General features: G+C 27.0%; 1 protein-coding gene across 1 annotated transcript in view; it reads right to left on the bottom strand.

Annotated features, from left to right (window-relative positions):
• Positions 1 to 21,874, bottom strand: part of LOC101239667 (phosphatidylinositide phosphatase SAC2) — a 65,118-nt gene extending 43,244 nt beyond the window's left edge. The window contains exons 1-7 of the mRNA XM_065793943.1: positions 21,765 to 21,874; positions 17,869 to 18,038; positions 17,682 to 17,762; positions 4,510 to 4,655; positions 4,323 to 4,433; positions 2,240 to 2,293; positions 855 to 968 (exon numbers count right to left, since the gene is read on the bottom strand). Coding sequence (XP_065650015.1) covers positions 855 to 968; positions 2,240 to 2,293; positions 4,323 to 4,433; positions 4,510 to 4,655; positions 17,682 to 17,762; positions 17,869 to 17,971 — 609 coding nt within the window. The 5' untranslated portion in view covers positions 17,972 to 18,038; positions 21,765 to 21,874. The remainder of the gene's footprint in view (positions 1 to 854; positions 969 to 2,239; positions 2,294 to 4,322; positions 4,434 to 4,509; positions 4,656 to 17,681; positions 17,763 to 17,868; positions 18,039 to 21,764) is intronic.
• Between the last annotated feature and the right edge of the window lie 4,752 nt (positions 21,875 to 26,626).

Raw genomic sequence — 26,626 nt, 5'->3', positions numbered from 1 at the left:
CACCAATTTGCAAATGTTTTGACTGCATATAAAAGTGTTGACTTTTATATGCACTTTAATACAACACAAAAAGTGTTGTATTAAAGATAGATTTAATAACTTTTAAGTGAATTTATCATTTTGAATTTTAAGTGAATTTATCATTTTGAAAAAATTTTGATGGCACAAAAAGGTCAGATAACTTGAGATTTCATATTCAAGATTGTTTTAATTCTATGGCTACATAGCAATTAAACAATACCATTTTTGGCAAAACAAGCAATAATTAAATTTAAAACTTTAATAATAAAATGTTTTAATTGAAAAAATTTAATTTTACAAATATTATTTTTTTTTAAAACCAAAAAATCAGCAATAAATTCATGATTGTAAATTCCTATCTGATCATTGTGATCGCTTAACTTAACCTTTGATGCAGTTTCTTTAATTTATTAAAAATCATTTAAAGCGAATCATGTGATGTAATAATAAACATTTTTTGCAATTATTTTTGAGGGAAATGTTAGATAAACTATTTTTGAGGGATAATATTTGTATTCTGTTATGCAAAATACTAATTTATTAGTGCTTCAAGTTTAACACTTTAAATCAGATAATTAAAGAATGTAATTTGTGAAAGTATAAATAAAGAAAATAAAAATTGTTTGTTGACCATTTAAAAAATATAGCGAAACAATTTTTTTTTTTCCAAAAGGCTTTTCTAAGATAAAAAGCTTGAACCCATGCAGGATTCCCATATGCTTATGCATACATACATACATACATACATACATACATACATACATACATACATACATACATACATACATACATACATACATACATACACACACACACATGCTATGGTAACTCACCTGTTTCCACACAAAATCAGACTTAAACTTTGACATTCTCTGTCTTGAGTTTGTTAAGTCTCCATTAGGAGAGTAAAAAAATGAAGATGAATCGCTGAACATTTTGCAAAGCTCCTGAACAAAAAAAAAGAAACAATTAAACATAAAAATACTCAAGGTACAGTATAACAAACAGCTTTGTGGTTAGCTTGTTTATTCAATGCGATTTGCTTGTTTATTCTATGTGGTTTGCTTGTTTATCTTGACCTCAAATGCAATTATGCCTGTAAAATCTGGAGGATTTCAGGTCGACACAAGAGTGCTGTACTTAGCTAATGTCAGGTTAGCAAAGTTTTACTCTTGATTTTTTACATTGTTACAAGAGTTTTTGATTTATTGATTATAAAAACATTTAACAAATGTTTTTGTGTAACACTGTTTTGTTTAACAAATGCTTTTGTGTAACACTGTAGCATTTCTTATTTTTAATTGCTTTAATAAAAAACCTTAACTTGTTTTAAATTTAAAAAGTTCAATATGTTTCTTAGTTAATGTTTTTCAAATGTTTCTTCACCACATGTGTTTATCATAACTTAACTATACTAAAAGTTTTCCTAAACTTTCTGATCTTAAATAACATTAAAATAGCTGTAAACATGTTAGCAAACAGTTTTACCTAATAAAATAAACTAATATTTGATTTTAAAACTTAATAAGTGCGCTAAAATTTTGTGTAAAAAAGTGTGAGAACAAAAGAAAATTGAGAAGTAAATTACATGAACTTTTAAATAAGTAGAAAAAATGAAAAAAACTTGTCTAACTTTAAAAAACAAATAATTACAACAAATAAATTATGAACTCATATTGATAAAATATTATATATGTTAGTATTACATATATTTATTTTTGCATACTGACACATTCAGAGGTCAGCAGTTGCATGCCGAAGTAAAGCAAAGACAGAATGACTCTTGTGTCAGCATTGCTGACTGCTGACCTGAATTAGTGGGCTGAATTATTACTCAAAAAAAGATTTATATTAACGTTAAAACATCATTGAAACATTAAAGCAACATTGTAATCTGACGTTGAAACAACCAAAAGTTGTCTGATATTAAACAGTTTTGAAATAACATAAATTGATCTAAAATTAAAACAATATACAATTATGTCCAAACAATGAAACACAACCTACATCAGTAAATTGTTGAAGAATACAAAATACAACTTATATCATTATGTAAGTTATGTTTGTTTTTTTAAAGATTTACACCGGTAAATCTTTAAAAAAAAACAACATAACTTACATAATGAAATCATTAAAGAAAACAAAAAACAAAAACAACATAACAAACATAACGCAAATTACATAAGTGAACTGTCAAAGAATAAAAAACTCAACTTACATCAGTAAATCGTCTCTCGAGTTTATCTTTGTCTTTTAAATCTTTGTTAAATATCTAAATTAAAAAATATACTTTAAAGTTTATATAATAAATAACTAGATATTCTCTATGCATTAGATTTTGTCCTATTCAATTAATTTTCAAATCAAAGTTCTGAAGTTTCGTGTCTTAAAACTGTGAACAATTAAAAATATTTATCAATTTTTTTTGTACAACTGTTTCAACTATGAGGTAATATAATTAAGGTAATTAATTAATGTAAATATTATATAAATATTAGTTAAATTAAACAAATTTAATTTAATTTTTTTTTTTTTTTAACATCTTCACTCCTAACAAGGCTGCAAGCAACTACTATTAGAGTTGGAAGTTACTGAAAGAGAAAAAATGAATTTATAGAGCAAGATAACGATTAACAGACAATTTGAAAAACTGGAAAGTATATGAATCAGGAAAACAAGATAAAGGAAGCAAATTCCAAAAGACTGATGTTCGAGGGAAAAAACTAAACAAGTAAGAATTTTTGGAGCACTTTGGAACAGTCACAGTAAAAGGATAAGACTTAATTGAATGACGAATAACACAAGAATGACTTTTAGTAGCTGGCACAAGAGATGCTAGCTCTTTAGAGCAGTGCCCATTATAGTAATTTTAGAAAAGAGAAAGAGAAACAACATTACAACAATTTGATAATGGTTGAAGGTTAGCTGCAAGAGCATGTCCAACCATGTTAACAATGTGTTTTGCACCCTGTCTAAAAGAAAATGGGCATCATTGGAAGATCCACCCTAGATATGGCAACAGTATTCCATACAAGGACGGATTTGAGATTTTTAGAGATAATGAATAGAATCTGAAGTAAGAACGTGGCGAACGCGATAAAGTGATGTAACCTTAGCAGATGCTAATTTTACAATTGACTTGATATATATATATATATATATATTATATATATATATATATATATATATATATATATATTATATATATATATATATATATACTATATATATATATATATATATATATATATATATATATATATATATATATATATATATATATATATATATATATATACACACACAAATATAAAAGCACATTTAGATTGGGAATCTGATGTCATACTGATTTAGGGAGCCTTGAGGTTTTAAGTACATACATCAATTTGACAATCGAGTTGCTGCTACATAGACTAAGGGTTTGGGTTTAGGCAGGAATAAGTTTTTTTATTATTGTTTGTTTTATTTCTTCTTGATGGATTAAAAAAAACTATATAGAATTAGATCGGCAAAAAAAGTTGGTAAAAAAATTTGAAACAAATTGTAATAAAAATAATTTATATTTGCTTTCTATTTTTTAACATCATATCATTTAAATGTTAAAAGAGCAAAACAACTGGACAATTTATTCCCAGACCTCAATGATCTAGGGACTGACTTAAATACTTGCTATATTTGATATATAGCAAGTATTTAAGTCTTAATCATATTTATAATGTGATTGTGATATGATATGGCATTTAGATTTTCAAGCTTTTCAACTTAATTCTACCCCAGTGCCCAGAGCCAGCTGGGAGCAGCCCTATATGAAAGTGTTTGTGAAAATCAAAAGCATTGACTAAAGAAAAGATAAAAATAAGTAATTATTGAAATACATAACCCAAAGTTTAATCAGGTGTAATTTTTTTTTTCTGTTGTTATTAAGATGCTCCTAGAAGTCATTATGGTCTTATCAAAGAGTGCCATGGAAGAGCATAAATAATGCTAACATGCTATTAACTAGTTTCAAAATTTTGTGGGTGATAGTGAAGACGATAATGATAGAATGATATTAACCATTTTAGAACTTTGTTTTTTGTTTTATTGTCTTTAGACCATAAGTATTCTTGAGAACTTCTTTTTTATTTTAATAAAGACTTTATTGTGTTAAAAAAAAAAAATTGTAAAAGATATTCGATTTAAATTGATATTTTTTCAAATGTGTTTTAATCATGGTTTAAACCATTGGGTTTAAACCTATAAACCCTGTAAGAGATAAAAAATAAAACAAAACAAAAAGAACAGTCATAATATTTTAGTACGTTTCGTTTATTTATGTTACTTGCACCAGATTTTATTGTGTTCCAGGTATTCTGAGCTCTTTGATAAACAACATTGTCACTGTTTAATGATGATGAATGTTTTCCACATTCCTGAAAAAACAAAATTTGCGAATTTAAAATAATCTTATTAGAATTATTTTATAATAGAAAAACCATAATAAGATACCTTGAGACTATCAAAATCATTTAAATCTGCAGTGTCACAAGTTAACGGAACTGTAATAACTTTGGTAATATTGTAAACTTCAACCCCTCCAGGCAAATATCCAACAAATGTTTGATCGGCTATTAGAACTAACTTCCATCCACATCCTTAATGAACATTAAATATTAAATTAATTGCACGTTAAAAACATAATACTATGCTTAAAAAAATGAGGTCTCATATTTTATAATATATACATACAGCAGTCAGGTCCGCATTTGGCAATGCCAACCTGACTGCTGAGCTAAGTGTTTGAGGTCGGCAAAAAATTGCCACCTTTGTTTCTATGATTTATGGTAAGACTTTTGTGAATAAATTTTTTTGCTGACCACTTTCAGTTTAAGGTCAGCAATTTATTGCCTGTTATTAAAAGTTAAAATGCAAGACCGGATTTTTTTTTTATTAATTGATAGGCCCCAACCAAACCCTCAGTCGATGTAGCAGCACTCCCTTGCGAGTCAGGCTAAAAGATAGTAGATGTAGCAGCACTCCATTGCAAGTCAGGCTATAAGATAGTCAATGTAGCAGCACTCTGTGCATGATTTACAGTAAAAAAAATAAAAATAAAAACATTTTATTAAAAAAAACAAAAATAAAAACATTTTAATAAAAAAAATAAAAATAAAAACATTGTTTATATTGTTAAAAACATTCAGGTCAATTAAATTTGCGTTTTTGCGGTTTTTTTATAAAACGATTAATTTGTAATTAAATTAATGGTTTTTACTTTCTGACAACACACAAATGTTGGACGAAAGTCAAAAGTAATTAAAAGTGACGTATTTGTTGCCGTAAGAATCAATTTTTTCCTTCCGCTCTTCCCAAAGACAACAAACTATATATCTATATATATATATATATATATATATATATATATATATATATATATATATATATATATATATATTTATGCAAACTAAAATATAAAAAAGAAAAAAGAAAAAAAAGATTATGCTTATTTTTTCACGTTATTTGAAAATTCACAGCTTTTTATTCTTGCAAATTAAATACAGAAATTGAAATAAAGAAGCAACTGCGCAATATACCTAACACGCAAAATCATGGACCTAGCAGCCAAGTTTGACTTTAATATAAGTCGTTACTTATTACTTGACATTTAAAAAGTTAAAGATAGCTTTTTAAAAGAATTGTATGACTTAGTGATCTATGAGTTATTGCAAAATGAGCTAATCTCAAACTGTATGAATATCACAACATGTCACTCTGAGCTAAACCCAACTCTGCGAATATCACAAAACATCACTCTAAGCTAATATTTAACTGTGCCTAAAATAATATATATATAAAAGCACATTTTCTTTTTTTTTTTTCACAATAATATTTTTACAGAAATACTTATTTTTTCAAAATATATTAACTTCTGTTTGTCTTTTTTGAGTACCAAGCCTTCCCAGAAAGCGTGTGCAGTCTTGTACGCCCACACCTAAAGTAATTTTTTTAGACAACTTGACCATGTTTTTATATTGTAAGCATTTTAAGAATTCGCGGCAAACTAAGGCTATAAGAAACTAGAGAAAAAAACAGCAATACTTGAAGAAAGAAACCAAAGACTATACGAAAATATATAAAGAATACAATACGAAATAGAAAATCTAAATAAAATAAGCTAAAAAAAAATTTAATAAAAAAAAAAGAAAATTGTTGTCAAAAAAATAATAAAATATTTTACTCTTTTTGTTTTCTTATTTTAAAACTTTAATTTTAATAAACTTTTTAAATTTTTTTTTTTTAATTTCTTTTAAGGTTTATTTTTATGGTTTATTTAAGACATGAACATAACTTGTCTCAACACTTGGGGATCCCTTTGAGAATAGTAAAAACATTTTATGTTTATTAAAATTTTACAAAAATAATACAAATAATAAGAAAGAAATTAAAAATATTATTAAATAAGTCAGCAAGCAATAAATAACCGGACAAAATAAATTAACCTGCAACAACATAAATACAGTTTTTGCAAAAAAAAAAAAATTTTTTTGTTTTGCTATTTTCCACTACTAAAATTGATACAAGTTGAGGAAAAAAGTAGATTTTATTTGTAAAAAAATCTCTTTTTTTTAAACAAGTTTTTTATGTAAAAAAATGAAACGACGCTGCAAAATTTTGTAGGCATTGAAATTTTTAAGAACCTATTTAAAACATTTTTTTAAGTTTTTAAATAAATTTTTTTAAACAGAGCAATTGCTCTGTTCATTGTCTCTAGCAATTCATATTAACATAGGAAATTAGGTAATATAAAAGAAATAAATTCAGACATGCATCAAATGCATAAATATATTAAAGAAACTGTTATTCTTTTATTTATCTTATTCCATCATTAACAAAATTTATTAATCAAATAACATTTTTTACAAATAAATAATTTATTTTCCTATAATATAAGTATTTAGAAAAAACGTCAAATATAGCAAAAACGTTTTTAAAAAGAAATAAAAATGAATAAATGTAATAAAAAAATAAGTAAGAAAAAAATTAACAAAATTTCTTATAGTTCTAGCATACATAGCAAGTTAGTTTCTTAATTATATGGAGTGATAAAAATCATGAATAAATTGCATATTAAAACTCTCAATTGTTGTTAAATCGTTATAAAAGATGTTTTCTTCAACAACGACTATAAAAAAAAGAATACAAAAGTTGTAAAAAATTTTATTAAAAAAATTTTTTTTTTTTTTGATTTATTTTATTTGATTATAAAATTTTCTAGTTTATTTAATTAGACTTAATATTTTGTTACAATTTTGTTTCCTTTTTTAAGATTGTTTTTTTTTCCTTAGTAGATAAGCTTAGCTTTTTGCCATGAATTATTGAAATAAAAAAGTTAAAAAGATGCGAACTGCCGTGGTCAGTTTGTCTAAAAAAAGTACTTCAAATGTGGACGAACAAGGTGTGTGACCGCACGCGCTTCATGGGAAGGCTTGGAGCACCTACATCATATTCTTTTGAAAAAAAAAACTTTTTTCGTGGCAATAATAGGGCCTTTGTAAACTTTCTTATTAAAGTTTTGGTAAAGTACATTGTTTAATTCATGTTTATCCTTTCCTGAATCAGATCATATAAGAACTTAATGTACTGTATATAGGAACTGTATGTACTGTATATAGGAATAATGTACTGTATATAGGAACTTTCCTGAATTAGACCATATAGGAACTTAATGTACTGATTCAGGCTGAGTTGTATTGATTTGAAAGAAAAGGATTGCACAATAAAGAGAGACAACCTCTCTTTATTGTGCAATCCTTTTCAGATTTTAACTTTGCAAAGTATTGAATATATGGTCTTCATGAGAGGTCAGTAGTAAGAGGTCATTAACAAATGAGAAATAACAAATGAGATCAGTAGTGAATGATAACCAGAGAAATAGAGAATTCAGTAATATACAAATATAGATGGATAAAAATATAATAAAACAATATAACTCATTAACATAGGAATATCAACAGCAACTATTAGCAGTAAACAACTGAGTTTTGTTTGGGTTAAAATTTACTAATCACTTCGAGCCCCGTGCTATCATAGAAGAAAAATCAGATTTAAGATGCCTGTTTTAAAGGAATCCTAAAGTGCCGAGATAAGTTGTGCTCATGTTAAAGAGAATGATAAACGAAAATGTTTGGGCAGAATTTTTTTAAGCAAACCAAAATAATAAAGATATACCACGAAAAACAAACTTTGGTATTTTACTCGAAGCTCGCTGTCTCCACATTAACCAGTCTCTCAAAGTCTTTAAAACATACGCTGCAATTGACAGACTATAATTTACTTAAGTGTGTTTAATTCCAAAGAGTTTTAGTAAATGACATCGTTTTAGAATTTTGATAAGAAATCTGAAAATTCTTTTTTTTTTATCAAATTATAGAACTTTTCTTTTTAGTATTATAAATTACTAAAGAATTTGTTTAATTACTTATTATTAGATAAAAGTTTTTGCTTCATCATAAATTACTGTAGAATTCCTTAAGTTATTTTATTTTCTAAATTTCGCGAAGTTTGCATAAAAATATGAACAAAATATTTCAGATATTTTTAGCTCGTCTATTGCTATAAATTATTTTAGCGTTATATTTATTGTTATTAAATGATTATTATCCTTATTAATTGTATTATTTAACACTACCGCAAGCCACTGACAGCGGCTTTTGATTTTTTTTTAATTTTGACCACATGTTGCTGGTAACAGCTTTCGAGTATGCTTCACAATTTATCTTGTTTTGTACATAAATTTTCACTCTAGACACATATAATTTGTTTGTTCTTAAGATTTAATTAATTCTCTACATAATCAAGAACAAATAAGAGCCATATTGTGTTATTATAAAAAGTTATCACTTGACAAAGTTAAAAAATCTTGAATAATCCTTTATTAAAACTTCTTTAAATTTAGTTCTAAAATAAAACAGTGTTAACACTGTAAAATTTAACTCGTAGAAGTGTATAAGTATTTAGCTAAGTAATTAAAAACATCTTTTGAAGAAAAAAATTCTTTTTATACATAAAAATGAGTTTTGTTTTGGACTTAATGTTTTAAATACTATTTATAAAACAATGGTTTTAAGCACTTTGCATTTCTTATTGTTCAATGATGTGTGTTAAAAACTTATTTAATTAAAAAGTTCATTTGTTTAGATTTCTATTGATATATAGTTTGTTATGCTTTTAAAGAGATTTGCTATTCAAATTTTAATTAGTTGTCAATTTTATGCCATCCAAATTTTATTCAAAAAATTTGCGGTCGCTGCGTATTTTGGAAATTAAAAAAATAATCAAAAATTAAAGAATTCAGCAAAGATCTCAAATAAATGATGTCATTTACCAAAATTCTTTATTAATTAAAAACTTAAGAATTTGTAAAATGCCATTTCGATAGGAGAACAAAAACATCATAGTGATAAATGACTTAGATAAACCAGAGCTGTCATCTATACTTTCAAAACTATTCAACAAGTGCTAATCAAAGTCTTGTTTTCCAGACTGCTGAAAAGCAGCACCTGTTTTCCCCATTTTCAAAAATTCTAGAGAGTGATCTGACTCATCTAACTACTGTCCCATTAGTCTTCTATCATAAGCAAGGTTTTTGAGACTTTAATTAACAAACACTTAATCCTGAATCTTGAATCTAATAACTTACTTTCTGATCAACAATATGGATTTTGGTCTTCTCATTCTACTGCTGATTTGTTAACCGTAATAGCTGATAGGTTTTATCTGCATTAGATAGATGTAGAGAGGTTAGGTTTATCGCTCTCAACATTTCTAAAGCTTTGGCATGCTAGTCTTCTCCATAAGATTTATTCTTATGGTGTATTAGGTAACATCTTTAAGACTATTGAATCCTCCTATACAAATCGTAGTATAAAAGTTGTCCTTGATGAACAGCACTCTTCTTCATATCCTGTAACTTCAGGGGTTCCTTAAGGTTTTATCCTTACCCATATACTTTTTTTATCTTACATTAACAATCTCCCAGAAATTCTCACATCAACACAATGGTGGCATTAATCGCTGATGATACTACCATTTATTCTTGTCTTGATTAGAAGCCAACAGTCTGTGATTGCTTGGAGATACTAGATTTACACAATATATACTATTGATACTATATATACAAAAAACTTTTTATCATTTATATATATTGAGGTCGGCAATTTAATGTTGAGCTCATTTTTTCCAATTCCAAGGGCTGCGTATTAGGGTGGTTAAAAAAACAACATTTTTGAAAATATCTGCAGCATGCACCTTAATCTGTTTTATACGATAAAATAACACTGGATTTAAAAGTTTTTAGAATAAAAGATTTTTTAGGGGTGCCCCAAGAACCTTGAACATTAAATACTACCATTTATTTTTGTCTTGATAAGAAACCAACACTCTCTGATTGCTGGGAGGGGGCATTTGACCTTGAAAATGATTTCACCTCTGCTACAGCATGGGGATCTCAGTGGCTGGTGAACTTTAACTCAGATAAAACTCAATTTTTTACAGCTAATCGTTATTGTAATGATCTAGATCTTCCTATATTTATGAATGATAATGTACTCTATGCAAGCCTTCACAGGAAATATGTGTGGTTTTTCGTCTTGTATGTCCACACATGAGTATTTTATTTTAGACAACTTGGTCACGGCCGATTGCAAGTTTTTTTATATTAGGCATTACAGAAAAAACTAAGTTTCAAAAACAAAGAAAGCAAAACTAACAAAATAGAAAATTAATATAAATTTAAATAGAAAAAAGCAAAAAATAACTATTAACTTATATGAGTGGTTTGTATTTTCAGCAACATAATTTGATACGGCAAAGCAAAAAAAAAAAAGCAGTTTTAAGTCGACATTAAAAAAAATGATTTTCCTATATTTTATTTTATTTTTTTATTTAAAGAGGAAAGCAAAAGTATAAATTGCTACCTGCTTGAAAGATATATTTGTATAATTTTAACATAGCGAGAATATATTGTCTGCATTTAATGCATGCGTATACTTTTATGCGTAACACATTTTTACAATATAATTATATTTACTTGTCAATTTGTACACGCACGTTTAGCTTATTTGGATGAGCCATATAACTCAAACAAGGAGAATCCGAAGTTTGAATCCCACCAACATCAACTATTTTAAATTGTCTTTTTTTTTAAATACCGGTGGTCATATATTTGTGTTGTAACCGTTTATCTTTTCTTTTTTGTATAAAAAAGAAAAGATAAACGGTTACAACACAAAAAAAAAATCTTTTTTGTTGTATGTTTATGAATGATACAAATCTCTTCACATTCAGATTTTTTATACCATTTAAGCCATTTCAGAGTATTTTTTAAGTAAGGCGCACACACATATACACATAGTTTTATTTTTATGTGTAGACTGCATAGCCTAATTAAGCTTTAATTAGACTATGCAGTCTTCACATTTTTCACATAGCCTTAATTGTTTCACATTACCTTTATTTTCCATACATTTTTTATTCCCACTCTTTTAGCGCTATGTAATTTTAATTACCTATTGCTTTTTCAGTTTCAGCTCAGTGCGTTTTGTTTTACCTGTCCCCTCCCTTTTGGTCTACTATGTTATTGATGAACAATTATTAATAAATATTATTATTAATTATTATGCCATTATTATTAATAATTGTTAATAACTGCTTATGTATATATCACCAATAATATAGTAAACAAAAAGGAAGGGTAGAAAAACAAAAAAAAAATTTTGGATTAGGTGGAGTTCGAACCAGGGACCTTCTGTGTACAAGGTTAACACCTTATCCAAACACGCTAAACCTATGAGCAAATAAATACAATTAAATAATAAAAAAAGTTATACATAAAAGTGTACACATGTATTACCTAGACATTTTTATATAGGGACAATATATAGTTGTTACATTAAAATTATAAAAATATATTTTACAAACAGATAGCAATTTATATTTTCGCTTTCCTCTTTTTTTCTCTCGTATTTTTTGTTATTAATTTAAATAGAATAAATGTTATTTTAATTTCCTATTTTGTGAGCTCTGCTTTCTTTGTTTATAAAACTTAGTTTTTTGCACAACATCTAATAAAAAAAAACATGCAAGCAGCCATGACCATATTGTCTAAAATAAATTATATTAGCAAGGATTCTACAATATTTATTTGAACATTGGTAAATCCATAGAAGACAGATACCATCAAAAAATATTTAGATAAGCTAACACGACAGACAAAAGTGCACAGATGATGAAATAAAATCTATGAATAAAATATCTAATGGTAGATGTCATCTTCAGGCAAACTTAAACCACAACAATTAATCTCTCTGACATAATGTCTAAACTGGTCAAAACAAAATGATATATCTTCAACTGGAGGATCTTCTCTATTGACATAGCCAGCTATATAAACCAAAAACATTTTAATTTCTTCAGACAAATTGCTTTCCATAACTGGAAGATTAAAAAACACATTGAACAAAATATCATCTTGCATTATATAATTAGATTTATCACACAAATGGCTTGACAAAACTTCTAAATCATTGACAGTGATACCAATATTCAGACAAAGTTTTGTTTTTTGGAATTAAACTAGCTATTACGGTGATTGAACATTTTAAAAAACTTTTTATTTACTTTATTATTGTCGCAAAAAACAGCAATAACACACCACAATTTTTTATTGTTTCAATTGTTTGATCATATTAAAAATTAGCATTTAAACTTTTTAGTGATAATACTTTATATAAAAACTGTTTTCCACCAAATAAAAAACAAATCATTAAACCCAAAACAGTTTTTTCTAATTCATTCAGGGAGCTTACAGATTTAACAAAAATGTCACCTCCCTGATATATTACCTGTTTATTCTCTCCCTCCTTGATGTGTTAACTGTGTGTTCTCTCCCTCCTTGATGTGTTAACAGTTAACTGCCATTTAACATGAACTTCATCAATTAGTAAAAAAACCTGTCTTAAAAAAACAGAATATATCAAAAAACTTTGTCATTAGAGATATACTTGGTAGTTGGTTGTCATCACGCAATCGAGAGTAAAGAGTTCTTGACAATGAAAAGAACTCAAATGCGCAGACAAGCATATCAGAAGAATTTTTTTTTCACCAATTAACATTAAGGAGTTTATACTTAACATCTGTTTAATAATAATAGTTTACTCGTGATCAATTGGTTAAGAATTCAGATAGTTTATTGCAGCATGGTGACGACTAATACAGTCAATATTATTCATATGAATGTAAGAAAAAGGTTTTATGGTGCACTTAACATCGCAGTGTAGCTAGCAAAGGATAAAAAGGATCAAACTCAATTTTTCCAGCTAATTGCTATCACAACAATCTAGACCTTCCTATTTTTATGAATGGTAATATACTTTATGAGTCACCTACCCTTCATCTTTTAGAATTAACTATTACTTCCAATCTTTCTTGGAAACCATATATCAAATCCATTACAAAATTAGCATCTGCTCAGGTTGCAATAATCTCTTTATCACGTTTACCGCTTTATTACTCAGGATTCTATTCTTTGTCCTTATAAATCTCAAATCCATCTTGGTATGGAATACTGTTGCCATATCTGGACCATATCTGGACCGGATCTTCAAATTATGCCCTTTCTCATTTAAGAAGGTGCAAAAACTCATTGTAAACATAGTTGGACCTGCTCTTGCAGCCAACCTCCAACCATTATCACATCGTCGTAATGTTGCTACTCTTTCTCTTTTCTACAAATACTATAATGGGCACTGCTCTGAATAGCCAGTCTCTCTTGTGCCATCTACTAAAATTCATTATAGTGTTACTCATCATCCAATTAAATCTCATCCTTTTACTGTGACTGTTCCTTAGTGCTCTGATAATTCTTATTTGTCTAGGTTTTTTCCTTAAACATCAGTGTTTTGGAATTCACTCTCTTTGTCTTGTTTTCTTGATTCATATAACTTGCAATCTTTCAAGTCATCTATTTATTGTTATCTTGCTCTAACTTTATCTTTTCCCTTCTTGTAACTTCCAACTCTAATAGTGGTTGCTTGCAGCCATGTTGGAAATGAAAATGTTCACCAAAAAACATTGCCTACAGCTTTTTTTTAAACTGTATGTTTACTTGGCCTGTCACTATATTAAATGTATATACATATATATACATATATATATACACACACACACACACACATATATATATATATATATATATATATATATATATATATATATATATATAATATATATATATATATATATATATATATATATATATATATATATATATATATATATATATATATATATATATATATATATATATATATATATATATATATATATATACAACCCGTAGATGTTGTCCGAAAGTTTTTTCCATATTTTGTTGACAAAAAGTAAAAATTAAAATACAAGACCGGAATTATTTTTTTTTTATTAATTGATAGACTGCCTGCCCCAACCAAACCCTCAGTCGATGTAGCAACACTCCCTTGCGGGTCAGGCTAAAAGATAGTAGATGTAGCAGCACTCCCTTGCAGGTCAGGCTATTTGTCAGTCGATGTAGCAGCACTCCCTATAAAAACTATAGATCTATATATATATATATAGAGATCTATAGTTTGTTGTCGTCCCAAACACAACAAACTATAGATCTATATATATATATATATAGATCTATAGTTTGTTGTCTTCCCAAAGACAACAAACTATAGATCTATATATATATATATATATATATATATATATATATATATATATATATATATATATATATATATATATATATATATATATATATATATATATATATATATAAAACATCACTTAGACTTGTGTTTTCTTCACAATTTAGTTTAAGTAAGAAGTTAAACCAATAATAATTTTATATATCTTATTATTCGAAGAAAAGTCTTTTTTAGGATTTTCAACATTTTCCAGTTTTATTTTCCAATCATGGTATTTACAAACATATAACTATTTAAAAATAACTATTTTTATAAAAATTATAATTAAAAAAATATAATAGAAATTTGATAACAAATTCTTTACATAAATAATAATAATTATAATTATAAATAATGAATTTAGAGAAAATATTTGAAAAAACATAATTAAAATACATGTTTTTTTTTTTATAAGCACATCGCTTATAAGCATATGGAGGCTCAGATTTGGGGGGAAAAAAAGCATATGTAAGCATATTCCTGAGCCTTGATAAACCATTTAAAAGATTTAATTTATTTAATTAAAAATTTTAAATATATATATTTCTAAATTTAAACCAACAAAAACAACAAAAATCAAAGTTTATGTTTTGCAATGCAACGACTTTATGAAGTAATGAAGTCATTGTGTTGCAAAACCTAAACCTCAATATTTGAACAGATAATCATAAAGTTTAAGAGTTGCTCTGAAGTGTTTTATTTCTCTCTTTTTTTCTCTCCCTTAATGTTTATTTTATTTTTAAGTCTTATTTTCAAATACTGTTAAAAATAGTAATAATAATGTCAAAGAGAATAATGAGAAAGCAGCCTACATTGGCAGCGTTTGTGCAACCCGATTGCCATTAGAAGCTGTTGAAACTAGTGTTGAATGCGAACATTGCAAAAAATTATTTAAAAGCAACAAGGACTAGCTTTTCATGTTAAAGTAATTCACGGAATCAGCAAAAAAGATTGTAAACATTCACAATCACAAGTTCTTCAAAGTAATGAAGAACTTATCAATCTAGCAGTGAATGATGTACTTAATAACAGTCAACAAAGTTGTTAGTGTAATGAAAAAAAGTGAAGAGTCTAGCAAATTAGCTGGTAAGAAACGCCACCAATATACTGCTGCCTTTAAAGCAGAAGCAATTAAAGCCTATGGTTATGAGGCAAATCAAGAAACTATAGCAGAGTCGTTTGATGTAACACAAAGTCAGATTTTGCAATAGCTTAAAAAAAAGAAACTATTATTAAAGATGCCGAATCATCCTATCGCAAATGGGAAGACATTCTACAAAATATCTAGAACTATACGAAGTTGTTTACAAAGAACTTTTACAAGCCAGATCAAAAGGTCATATTGTTAACCTTTCCTACCTTTGGAGTAAAGCCAGAAATATACAATTAAACATTGAAACGCAGAAATAAAACATCATGTTATAGTTCAATTTTTACAAAAAAAAGAGTTAAAAATGAGATCAAAACAAAGAAACAAAAGGAAACATAAGAAAGAAATGGAACCATTATTACAGAAATAGCATGCGACATACAGAAAAAAGTGTATTAGAACAGGTTCTTAGGATGCAAGTTACGACAAAAAATAGGGACGGTATCAACCTGGACAATGACTCAATGTTGACTAGAGCCCATTTCTCTTGTTATTCATGGTAAGAAAACTTGTGAGTATGTAGGGTGCAACACATAATACATGAATTTCACAACCAGGCTCAGGATTGGAAAAAAGGCAATGTTCCCTTCAAATTATGTTTTGGCCAGAAGGAGAGCAACCAAAACTAGGCATCATTTTGAGAGGTCAAGGAAAATGCATTTCAAAAGACGAAATGTTAGCATGGCACAAAGATATTCACATTTATTTCCAACAAAATGCTTTGTTAGACCAAAACATTTGTCAGCACTGGTGTGATAAAACACTCCTTCCATTCGTCAAAGAACAAAAGCTTGATAAATTTGTTCTTTTGCTGGACAATTTGAAGGGACAGATGCTAGAGGATTTTAAAGATGCTGTGGTTGCTGCTAAAGGACTTCTTTGGTACGGTCTACCAAGTGCCACTGACCTTTGGCAAACAGTTGACACAGAATGTGCTGCCACTCTGAAAAGACTTATTGCAATTGAACATCAAAAATAGCTTGATAGAGATAATCATTCTGATAGATGGTTCAGTAATGAAATGCCCTATACTGTAAAAGAGAGACGAATTTTGATTACACAGGGTAAAGGAAGCATGGAAAGCTTTAAACACTTCAAAGTATGACAAGCAAAAGAAGAAATATTAGACGATGACTGGGTGTTTATGAACTCTGATGGCTCAGAAGATTCGCTTGTTAAACCAGAGGGCCTTGATAGTTACAAAGTGCCCCACCATCCATCATTGATCCTGGCAGTGATCAACCCATAGGAAATCAGTGTGATATTCAACCGGTGGAGGTAGATGATGCTATAAATGAAAATGCCAATGAAATTCTTCCAGAAGACACCTTTAATGGTCCGGATAAGAAGGAATGCGAAGTTCATATCTTTGATTTCATTGATAACATTTCTATATGGTATATTTATTTATTTTTTACTATTATGCTGCAACATTAATTCAGCTACATTAAAGTTAAAGCAAATACAGAGCATAAGTCAACTTTTTATTTTTCTTATACCCATTAACCTTTAGTAACGCGCACACATTTAGAAAGTATTGAAATATTTTATTACAAATATGCTTAAGCTTAAGCATATTTTTGAGCCGCTTTTAACTTTTTGCTTAAGTATACCTGAGCCTGTTTCAAAAACTTCATATGCTTATAAAAAAAAAAAACATGTAATGATATTGAAAACTTTTTAAAGCTAAGAACATTCTTTTATTGTTATTTTTTTATTTTTTTTTATTCTTTAAAAAAAAGTTCAAATTATAATTAACATACCAGGAAGCATTTGCATCTTCCCTAATACACCAAAAACAAGTCCTTTACACACAGGATTTAAAGTATCTGCAACTTTGTCAGCTATTTAAAATAAAAAAATTATGTCTCTATAATCAATTAAAATGTAACTTTTTACTTGCTACATAGCTAACCTTTTAAATAAAGAAATAAATAAAATGAAACTAACCAGTATGAGGAACAATACTCCCATCATTGCGATTGCACCATAAACTTCTATTTTCTTCTTTATTATGAATAATATAGTTATCAAGGGTGACAATAAACTCCATTCTGATTCATTTGAATAAAATTAACAATACCATTGACTAACTTTTGATGTAAATATATTTTTTTATACTGTTATATGTTACATTTTTATTATTACCATTTTATATCATATGTTTACACAAATATATATATATATATATATACACATAGTTTTTTTGCAAAAACTGTTTAGATTCAAGTCAACAAAAAAAGTCTGCAAATGTATATGTAAAAAATCAGAAACTGTATATATGTATAAATATATCTATGTACACTATAGTATATGTACACACACACACACACACACACACACACATGCACGCACGCGCATGCACACACATACACACACACACACATATATATATATATGTATACAGCCCTCGGAATTAGGGTCGGTATTCGGTAATGCTGACCTAGAAGTGTTTAATTTTGTCAAAAAATTGCTCTCCTTGTTTCTATGTTTTATGGTAAAACATTTGTATCAAACTTTTTTGCCAACCTGATGCCAACCACTGACAGATTAAGGTCAGCAAAATATTGCAGATTATTTCCTAATTCCGACGGTTGATATATATATATATATATATATATATATATATATACATAAGTATACATATATATATATATATATATATATATATATATATATATATATATATATATATATATATATATATATATACATATATATATATATATATATATATATATATATATATATATATATATATATATATATATATATATATATATATATATATATATATATATATATATATATATATATATATAGAAATTTTGAGTTCTTGTATTGTAATTATATGTATTTGTATTTTACATAGGGTTTCATAGTGGGTGAGGGTACTGGTCTAATACATATATTTTTTCTGGAACCACTGTTGTACACTTCAACCTGCGTGAACTGCCACATTTCCATTTTGTTGGAAAATACAATTCTCAGTAGGAAAACCTTTATTAAACAGTTTCAATAACTGTGACAAAATTTTATGAAATTTCAAGAACAATGATTATTTCTTAAAAAACATAATGAAATTATTATTAAAATTTAAAATTGATTATTAAAAAAATTTTAAAAAATTGACTTTTTTTTATTTTATTCTTTTTATGCAAAAAAATCAAAAATCAAAATTTATTTATAAAACCAGTCGAAATTTTAATTATTGAAATTTTTACCTCACTTACCAACAGCACCTACATTCAATATCAACATTTTCTTATTCAAATAACTTTTAAATCTAGTGTTATTTTATATATTATATAGGACATATTTACAACTTTTAAATCTAGTATTATTTTATATATTATGTAGGACATATTTAGTGGGTAACACCAGAGTTTTTTAAAAAAACTCTGGTCTTACCCACTAGTGTATATATATATATATATATATATATATATATATATATATATATATATATATATATATATATATATATATATATATATATATATTTAGGATTACTTGCTATTTGAGTTTTTTTTTTCTTCTTGATATTGACAAATTACAATTTCTCTAACATCTAGGCGGGCAAATTTTTAGGATTCTTTGCTCCCAAAATCTAATCAGTGCATCCATAACATGACATAAGTATGAAAATACATGATATAAATATGAAACAAACATGACATAAGTATGAAAATCAAAAATTTTGAGATTAGAACTTAATAATGCATGACGTAAGTATGGAGATTTTGAAAAAATTTGGAAATTAACAAATTTGGACATTTGAACTTACATGGAAGTTAATTAACTCAAATAACAAAACATCTTATATACAACATGAATAAAAATATTGAAAAATTTCAGGGATTTCCACTGATAACGGCAGTTTTAATAATTGCCAATATTTTAAGATAGATTTCCTTGATTTTTCCCAAATCTCTTTGATCCTCTACCTGTTTTTCTTGATTTAATTTAAAGTTACAAAAAATCAACTTTATAAAAAACTCTTTTTGAAAACACTCTTTCTCCCTGATTTTTCCAAATTCAACCTGATTTCACTGATTCTTTTTTTCTTTTTTCTTTTTTTTTTTTACAGACATCTGAAATCCCTGAATTCCTTTATCTAGAAGACACTAATTATCAATAAACTAATTGATACATTATCAAACACAAGCAAACTTTAATGGCCAATAGTAAAATAATAGCTCACATAAATAACAGATGTCTCATAACATCTCTTCAATGAGATATTGACAGACTAGTGAAATGGCCACTAGGCGGACTTTACAATCTCAATTTTGATAACTGTTGAATTATAGACAGCACAAATCTAGATATTGAATAATATATAATAATAACTCGTGTTAATAAAATAGATGCTTCAAAATCTCTTTAATGCTTCTTAATGCTAGACCAAGCTTGACACTTAACCTATAAAGCAATTTATATTATTATTGTTGCTATTTTTATTATTATTATTTTATTTAGATTCAAAACTGTTTGGATTTATTGGCATTTTAAAACTCAACAGTTAAAAATGATCAACTAAGCCAAAAGTAATACGCAAATAATAGGCATATAAAATAATAATTGATATTAAAACTTTTTGGATCATTAAACATATCTGAATCCCAGGACAATATAGCCACTCCACCTACACTACCACAGCATATGAGTGTGTGTGTGTCCCCATTATATAACCTAAATTACTTTGATTTTATATATTTAAAATAGGATAGAAGCCCTCAATATAGAGCTTTAATTTAAACTCAAATTAAATATTTCCCATATAATTTTTTTACTGTTTTTTTTTTTAATTATCATACATTTGTAGAAACCAATAATACTATAAAAGTACGCAATAAAAGTATTATATGTTACAAAAGAAAAGTTCACTCCTCAACTTAAACTATCAACCTTTTTTTTAGTTAACTAAAGCATACATTTTGAATGGCAAAATACATTCTTTGGTTAAATAATAATAAACGAATTTACTATCTAAATTCAATATTTATATCAAAGTGGAAACAAGAAAATGTTGAAAGAATCTCAAACTTAATTTATATAAAAACTATTTCACACCTCGAAAAAAAGAAAACAAAAATAATCACTTTTTACGCAAAGGGAAGTTTAAGAACATGCTTCCTTGTTATTAGTTTTACACATACTGTATTGCACTCAACAATGGTTGTAATAAGAAAAAAAAATTATCTTTCTTTTTTACTACCGAACTAACTTTTTTTTATTATCAAGTTTTTGGGAGGCACTCTGCCTCTTTTTTAAACTTTGTAAAATATTGTTTATTTTTTGTTTTAAAAACATATTCGATAAATTAAAAAAAAATTTCCGCTCCGCTTAGGACAAATGTTCATTTATGTCAAACAGCAACAAATATTTTATCGAGCTTTATCGTTTGAATTTAAATATATACTTAAAAAATTCTTAAAAACCTGTTAAACTTTACAACAAATTTAAGTGTTTCAGAATAAAAACATTTTTTTAATTATTGTACATAATTTATTAACTTTGAAGTCATTTTTTTATTTGAAAAACAGAGGAAATTTATTTATACGACAAAATTTTGAATATCTCCGTCGCTCAGTGGAGTTTTTGATCGAAAAAGTCGATCAAAAACTACACTGCTCAAAAACATCATTTATGGATGGCCCCTAAGGTGATGAAATATAAATAATGATCTTTTGAACGTAAACATAATATTAGAATATAAGTATGGTTTTACTATATGCCGGTGAACTGGCGCCTCCTGATATATATGTTTCTCATTACAAAATTCTCCGTTTATTTTAAACGGAAATAGAAAACTAGGTAACAACAAACCATCGTTTACATACCTGCTTAACAACTTTGCATGCATTTATGGCAGAAAACAAAACGGAGACATTTTGTTTAAAGCAAATATCTCTTTTAATCATAATGTCAAATCATAATGTCTTTTAATCATAATATCAAAACAGTCATTGGATTCTTAACATAGTTCGGTATATCAAAACTACTGTGACTATAAACGACTTTTTTTTAACGAAGAAGAAGAAAAACAAAAATTTATAGATTAACTGATTTCACCATTGTGGAGCAATTTAGATTTGTTTTAATGTCTTGAAAATGTTTTGGGAAAAAACCCGTATGGCATCCCCTCTCCGCTTGAAATATACTTGCGCCGGCCCTTCTTTCAAAGATTTGTATTCATCAATATCTCCTGCAGTGATGACTGAACTACAAATGAAAGACGTACGTATTCTTAATAGAGAAATAGATGAATTTTTTCTAATTTGTCTATAATCTACAAAATTGATTGACTTTCTTTTACATCTGCTTATGTTAAGAGAAGTTTCTGTAGATTATAGATCAAAAATTATCTGTGGTTAACAATGACAAAACTATATTTTTTTAGATTGACATTAATTTTAATCAAATATGAGCTTGCTGAGATTATTGACTTTGAATTATCAATAAATCATTTTACTTTAGCCCAGTGGGTGCAGACGTTTGTAAGACGTCTATACAACGCCTTATAAACGTCACAAGTCAAAACGATGTTTTTAAAACATCAAACGAATGTTTTGTACCCGCTGGATATGAAATCTCGCAAAAAAAAATTTGTAGAAACTATCAGGAAAATTAATTTCTTTCTTAATGCTCTCAGTATAAAATGTAGTGGAAATATATTTTTAAATTACCAAACCATTGCAATAATATTTAATGTTTTTTTTTTCACAACAATTTACCAATAGTAACAGATAAAACCAAAGTAAACTTAGCAAACTCAAATAAGAATGTTTAATGTTTTAGAAGTACTTCATAGTTATAATAAAAGGCACATAAGGCATCAATAAATATATTTATCAAGTTCTATTCTCGAAAAATGTTTCTAGGGGAAGAATATTTCAAGGGGGTCGAAAAATGTTTCTAGGGGTTAACGTGTCACCTCCAAACCTTATTGTCCCCGACTCATTTTCCTTCCCCCATCCTCCCCCTTCCTCCACGACGCTAAACCTCAATTTGCCAATGATCCATCACTTCACTTAAATTTATTGTAGATAACTTACTTTTAAAACCTTATTTTCATACAATATTTTCATGGTTGAAAGTTAAAACATGCTCACAATTCAAACTATAAACCTTTTATTAAATTAACTTGCTATTGAATCCAAAACTATAGTGATTGGATTATCAACTTTACATGCCTAAAATTTTCAAAACTTACTTCGCATTTTGTTTAATGTAATATTTAAAAATAGCAAGCAAGAACACCAAATGAAAAAAATAGCCATAAAATTACCATAAGTAAATTTCGAATTTATTGTTTAGATACTGCAAATCTTAACGTTGAGTTGTATCTGTGGTACCCTTTATCACTCACTGTGCACAAAATACTTATGCACGAGCCTACCCAGAAAATGTTTTGTAGCGGAATTTTAGTGGACCTATATTGGCATTTTAAGCGGCCCACTGTATTTTTGCTCATAGGTTACTTAATGGACCATTAGTGACAACCGCCAAAATCGGCTAGCCGATGACTATCCACTCTATAATTAAAACCGATTTCATTAATTTCATGCCTTTGCTACTTTTTCGGGCTAGATAGGATTGCATGCTTTATGACTGTACCCAGCAAACATTGTTTTAGTGGATTTATAGCGGACCTAAATGGACTTTTTTTAGCGGTTCGTTGGAGTTTTGCTCATCGGTTACTTAGTAGACCATTAGTGGCAGCAGTTGTTTTAAAAATTTCACTTCAACAAAAAGTTTTTGGGGTAATTAAAAAGAATTTTTTTTGTTTTTGCAGTAACTTTAATAAAATATTTCTGATCGACTTTATTAATCAAATACTTCAATGAGTGTTGTGTTAATTTTTAAATCTCATTTTTTGTTGTTTTTGCAGTTGTTTTTTTTAACTATTCCCAACATAATTATAAATGTTCTTAAACCACCAATGTTTTTTGGGATTTAATTCTGAAGATTTTTTGCCAAACTCTTTGTTCGGATATCTTTTATTAGTATTATTATTATAATTTTTGTTGTTTTTGATGTTGTTGTTGTTGTTGTTGTTGTTGTTGTTGTTGTTAATGATGATGATGATGCTATTGTTGTTATTATTAAGGTACTTCAACAAGACTTAACAACCACAATTAAAATCATCATTTAAAACATACTAAGTCATTTTAAATCGTTATTTTTATAGCATTTAAAATATTTTATAGTATTTAAAAATAGATTTTATTTTGTTTAAAAACAAGTACCATCATAAAATATTAATTGCTTTTATTTATATAATTTATCGATTAGCTATCAAAATCACAATGCTACAATTTTTAATGTATGATATGATCGCAGTGACTATATAAAAAGGACTCGGGACTAAAAGCAACTTTTTTATTTTTATTTAAATTTTGTTATTATTATTTGCCGTATATTAAAATTTACAATGAAATAAGTCGTAATAATTAATAAGAGAGCTGGAGCAAGCAGAAGACATAAACTGTCTTATCATAGAGCCCCATTTACATTGAAAAAATTGTCAGTTTATATACAAAAATGAAAAGTAGCTAAATTCATAATAAGAATTTTACACACGTTAGTTACAATACAAATATTAATATTATAAAACTGTTTGTGTTGAAATATAACGCAATATATCAAAGATTAACAACAATATAAAAGTTTTGTTTTTCAACAAAAAATTAAATAAAAATAAAACTGCAACAAAAGAGAAGTAGTGTCAATAACCATTTTTTTAGATAATTTATATTATTTATGTATTTATTTTAAAAGAGATATTTTAATTCAAAGTCATTTTGTAATGAGAGACTCTTAGATTCTTTCCTGAATTGTTCCAAAGAGATGTTTTGAATATTATTATTTTTTGTAATAAATTTGAAAAGTATTTCCATTGAAACGGTCCACGGTATTGAATTTGGTAAGAACTTAACTTTAAATTAGTTTTTGGTACAATAAAGTTGTTAATTGAAAATTTAGTAGGATACTTTTGCGAGATTTAACTAAAGTAAGACTGAAATACAATAGGAGAAAGCCCATGTTTTATTTTAAACATGAATTGTAGAACTTGCTGTATATTAAGTATAGATACCAAGCTTCCTTAAAAGAGGTTCGCAATGAAAAGTTCTGTGTGCACCAAATACAATCCTGCATGCGTGTTTTGTTTACTATAAAGTTTTTTTAATTTACTATAATTAGTACTACCCCATACAATATTACAGTAAGAGATAAAACTATGAATAAATGAAAAGTATATTTTTTTCAAGGAAGCAGTCTTAAGATATAGTTTAGTTTTATATAATATAGAAATATTTATTGAGATTTTATTTTCTATGTATTTTATATGTGGTTTTCATGACAAATTTTCATCTAGTAATACTCCTAAATAATAAACGATTGGTTCCCTTTTAATAATTGTTTTAATGATTAAAAGATTAGGTAATTTTAGAGGAACATCATCACCTTTACTAGGTTTGGAGAATAAAATAAATTTAGTTTTTTCTACATTTAACGAAAGCCTATTACTTGTAAACCACTCGTTTATTTTTAATAGTTCTTCATTAAATATATTAAAGAGAACTTTTATGTTTTTGTTGGAATAAAAAAGATTGGAGTCGTCTGCAAACAATATAACATTTAAAATATTTCATGCTAAGTACAAATCATTTATATACAATAAAAATAATAATGGTTAGTTGAATTATCTTTTTTAAACCCAAATTTTTTACTGTACAGCAAACTGTTTAACATCAAAGATGTGTTGATCAATTAAAGATGTGTTGATCAATTAAAGATGTGTTGATCAATTAAAGATGTGTTGATCAATTAAAGATGTGTTGATCAATTAAAGATGTGTTGATCAATTAAAGATGTGTTGATCAATTAAAGATGTGTTGATCAATTAAAGATGTGTTGATCAATTAAAGATGTGTTGATCAATTAAAGATGTGTTGATCAATTAAAGATGTGTTGATCAATTAAAGATGTGTTGATCAATTAAAGATGTGTTGATCAATTAAAGATGTGTTGATCAATTAAAGATGTGTTGATCAATTAAAGATGTGTTGATCAATTAAAGATGTGTTGATCAATTAAAGATGTGTTGATCAATTAAAGATGTGTTGATCAATTAAAGATGTGTTGATCAATTAAAGATGTGTTGATCAATTAAAGATGTGTTGATCAATTAAAGATGTGTTGATCAATTAAAGATGTGTTGATCAATTAAAGATGTGTTGATCAATTAAAGATGTGTTGATCAATTAAAGATGTGTTGATCAATTAAAGATGTGTTGATCAATTAAAGATGTGTTGATCAATTAAAGATGTGTTGATCAATTAAAGATGTGTTGATCAATTAAAGATGTGTTGATCAATTAAAGATGTGTTGATCAATTAAAGATGTGTTGATCAATTAAAGATGTGTTGATCAATTAAAGATGTGTTGATCAATTAAAGATGTGTTGATCAATTAAAGATGTGTTGATCAATTAAAGATGTGTTGATCAATTAAAGATGTGTTGATCAATTAAAGATGTGTTGATCAATTAAAGATGTGTTGATCAATTAAAGATGTGTTGATCAATTAAAGATGTGTTGATCAATTAAAGATGTGTTGATCAATTAAAGATGTGTTGATCAATTAAAGATGTGTTGATCAATTAAAGATGTGTTGATCAATTAAAGATGTGTTGAT

This window comes from Hydra vulgaris, chromosome 03 (assembly GCF_038396675.1).
Source record: "Hydra vulgaris chromosome 03, alternate assembly HydraT2T_AEP".
In the NCBI taxonomy this organism is placed as follows: Eukaryota; Metazoa; Cnidaria; class Hydrozoa; order Anthoathecata; family Hydridae; genus Hydra; species Hydra vulgaris.
The sequence above is the reverse complement of the archived record's forward strand: the minus strand, read 5'-3'. Positions and strand labels throughout refer to the sequence as shown.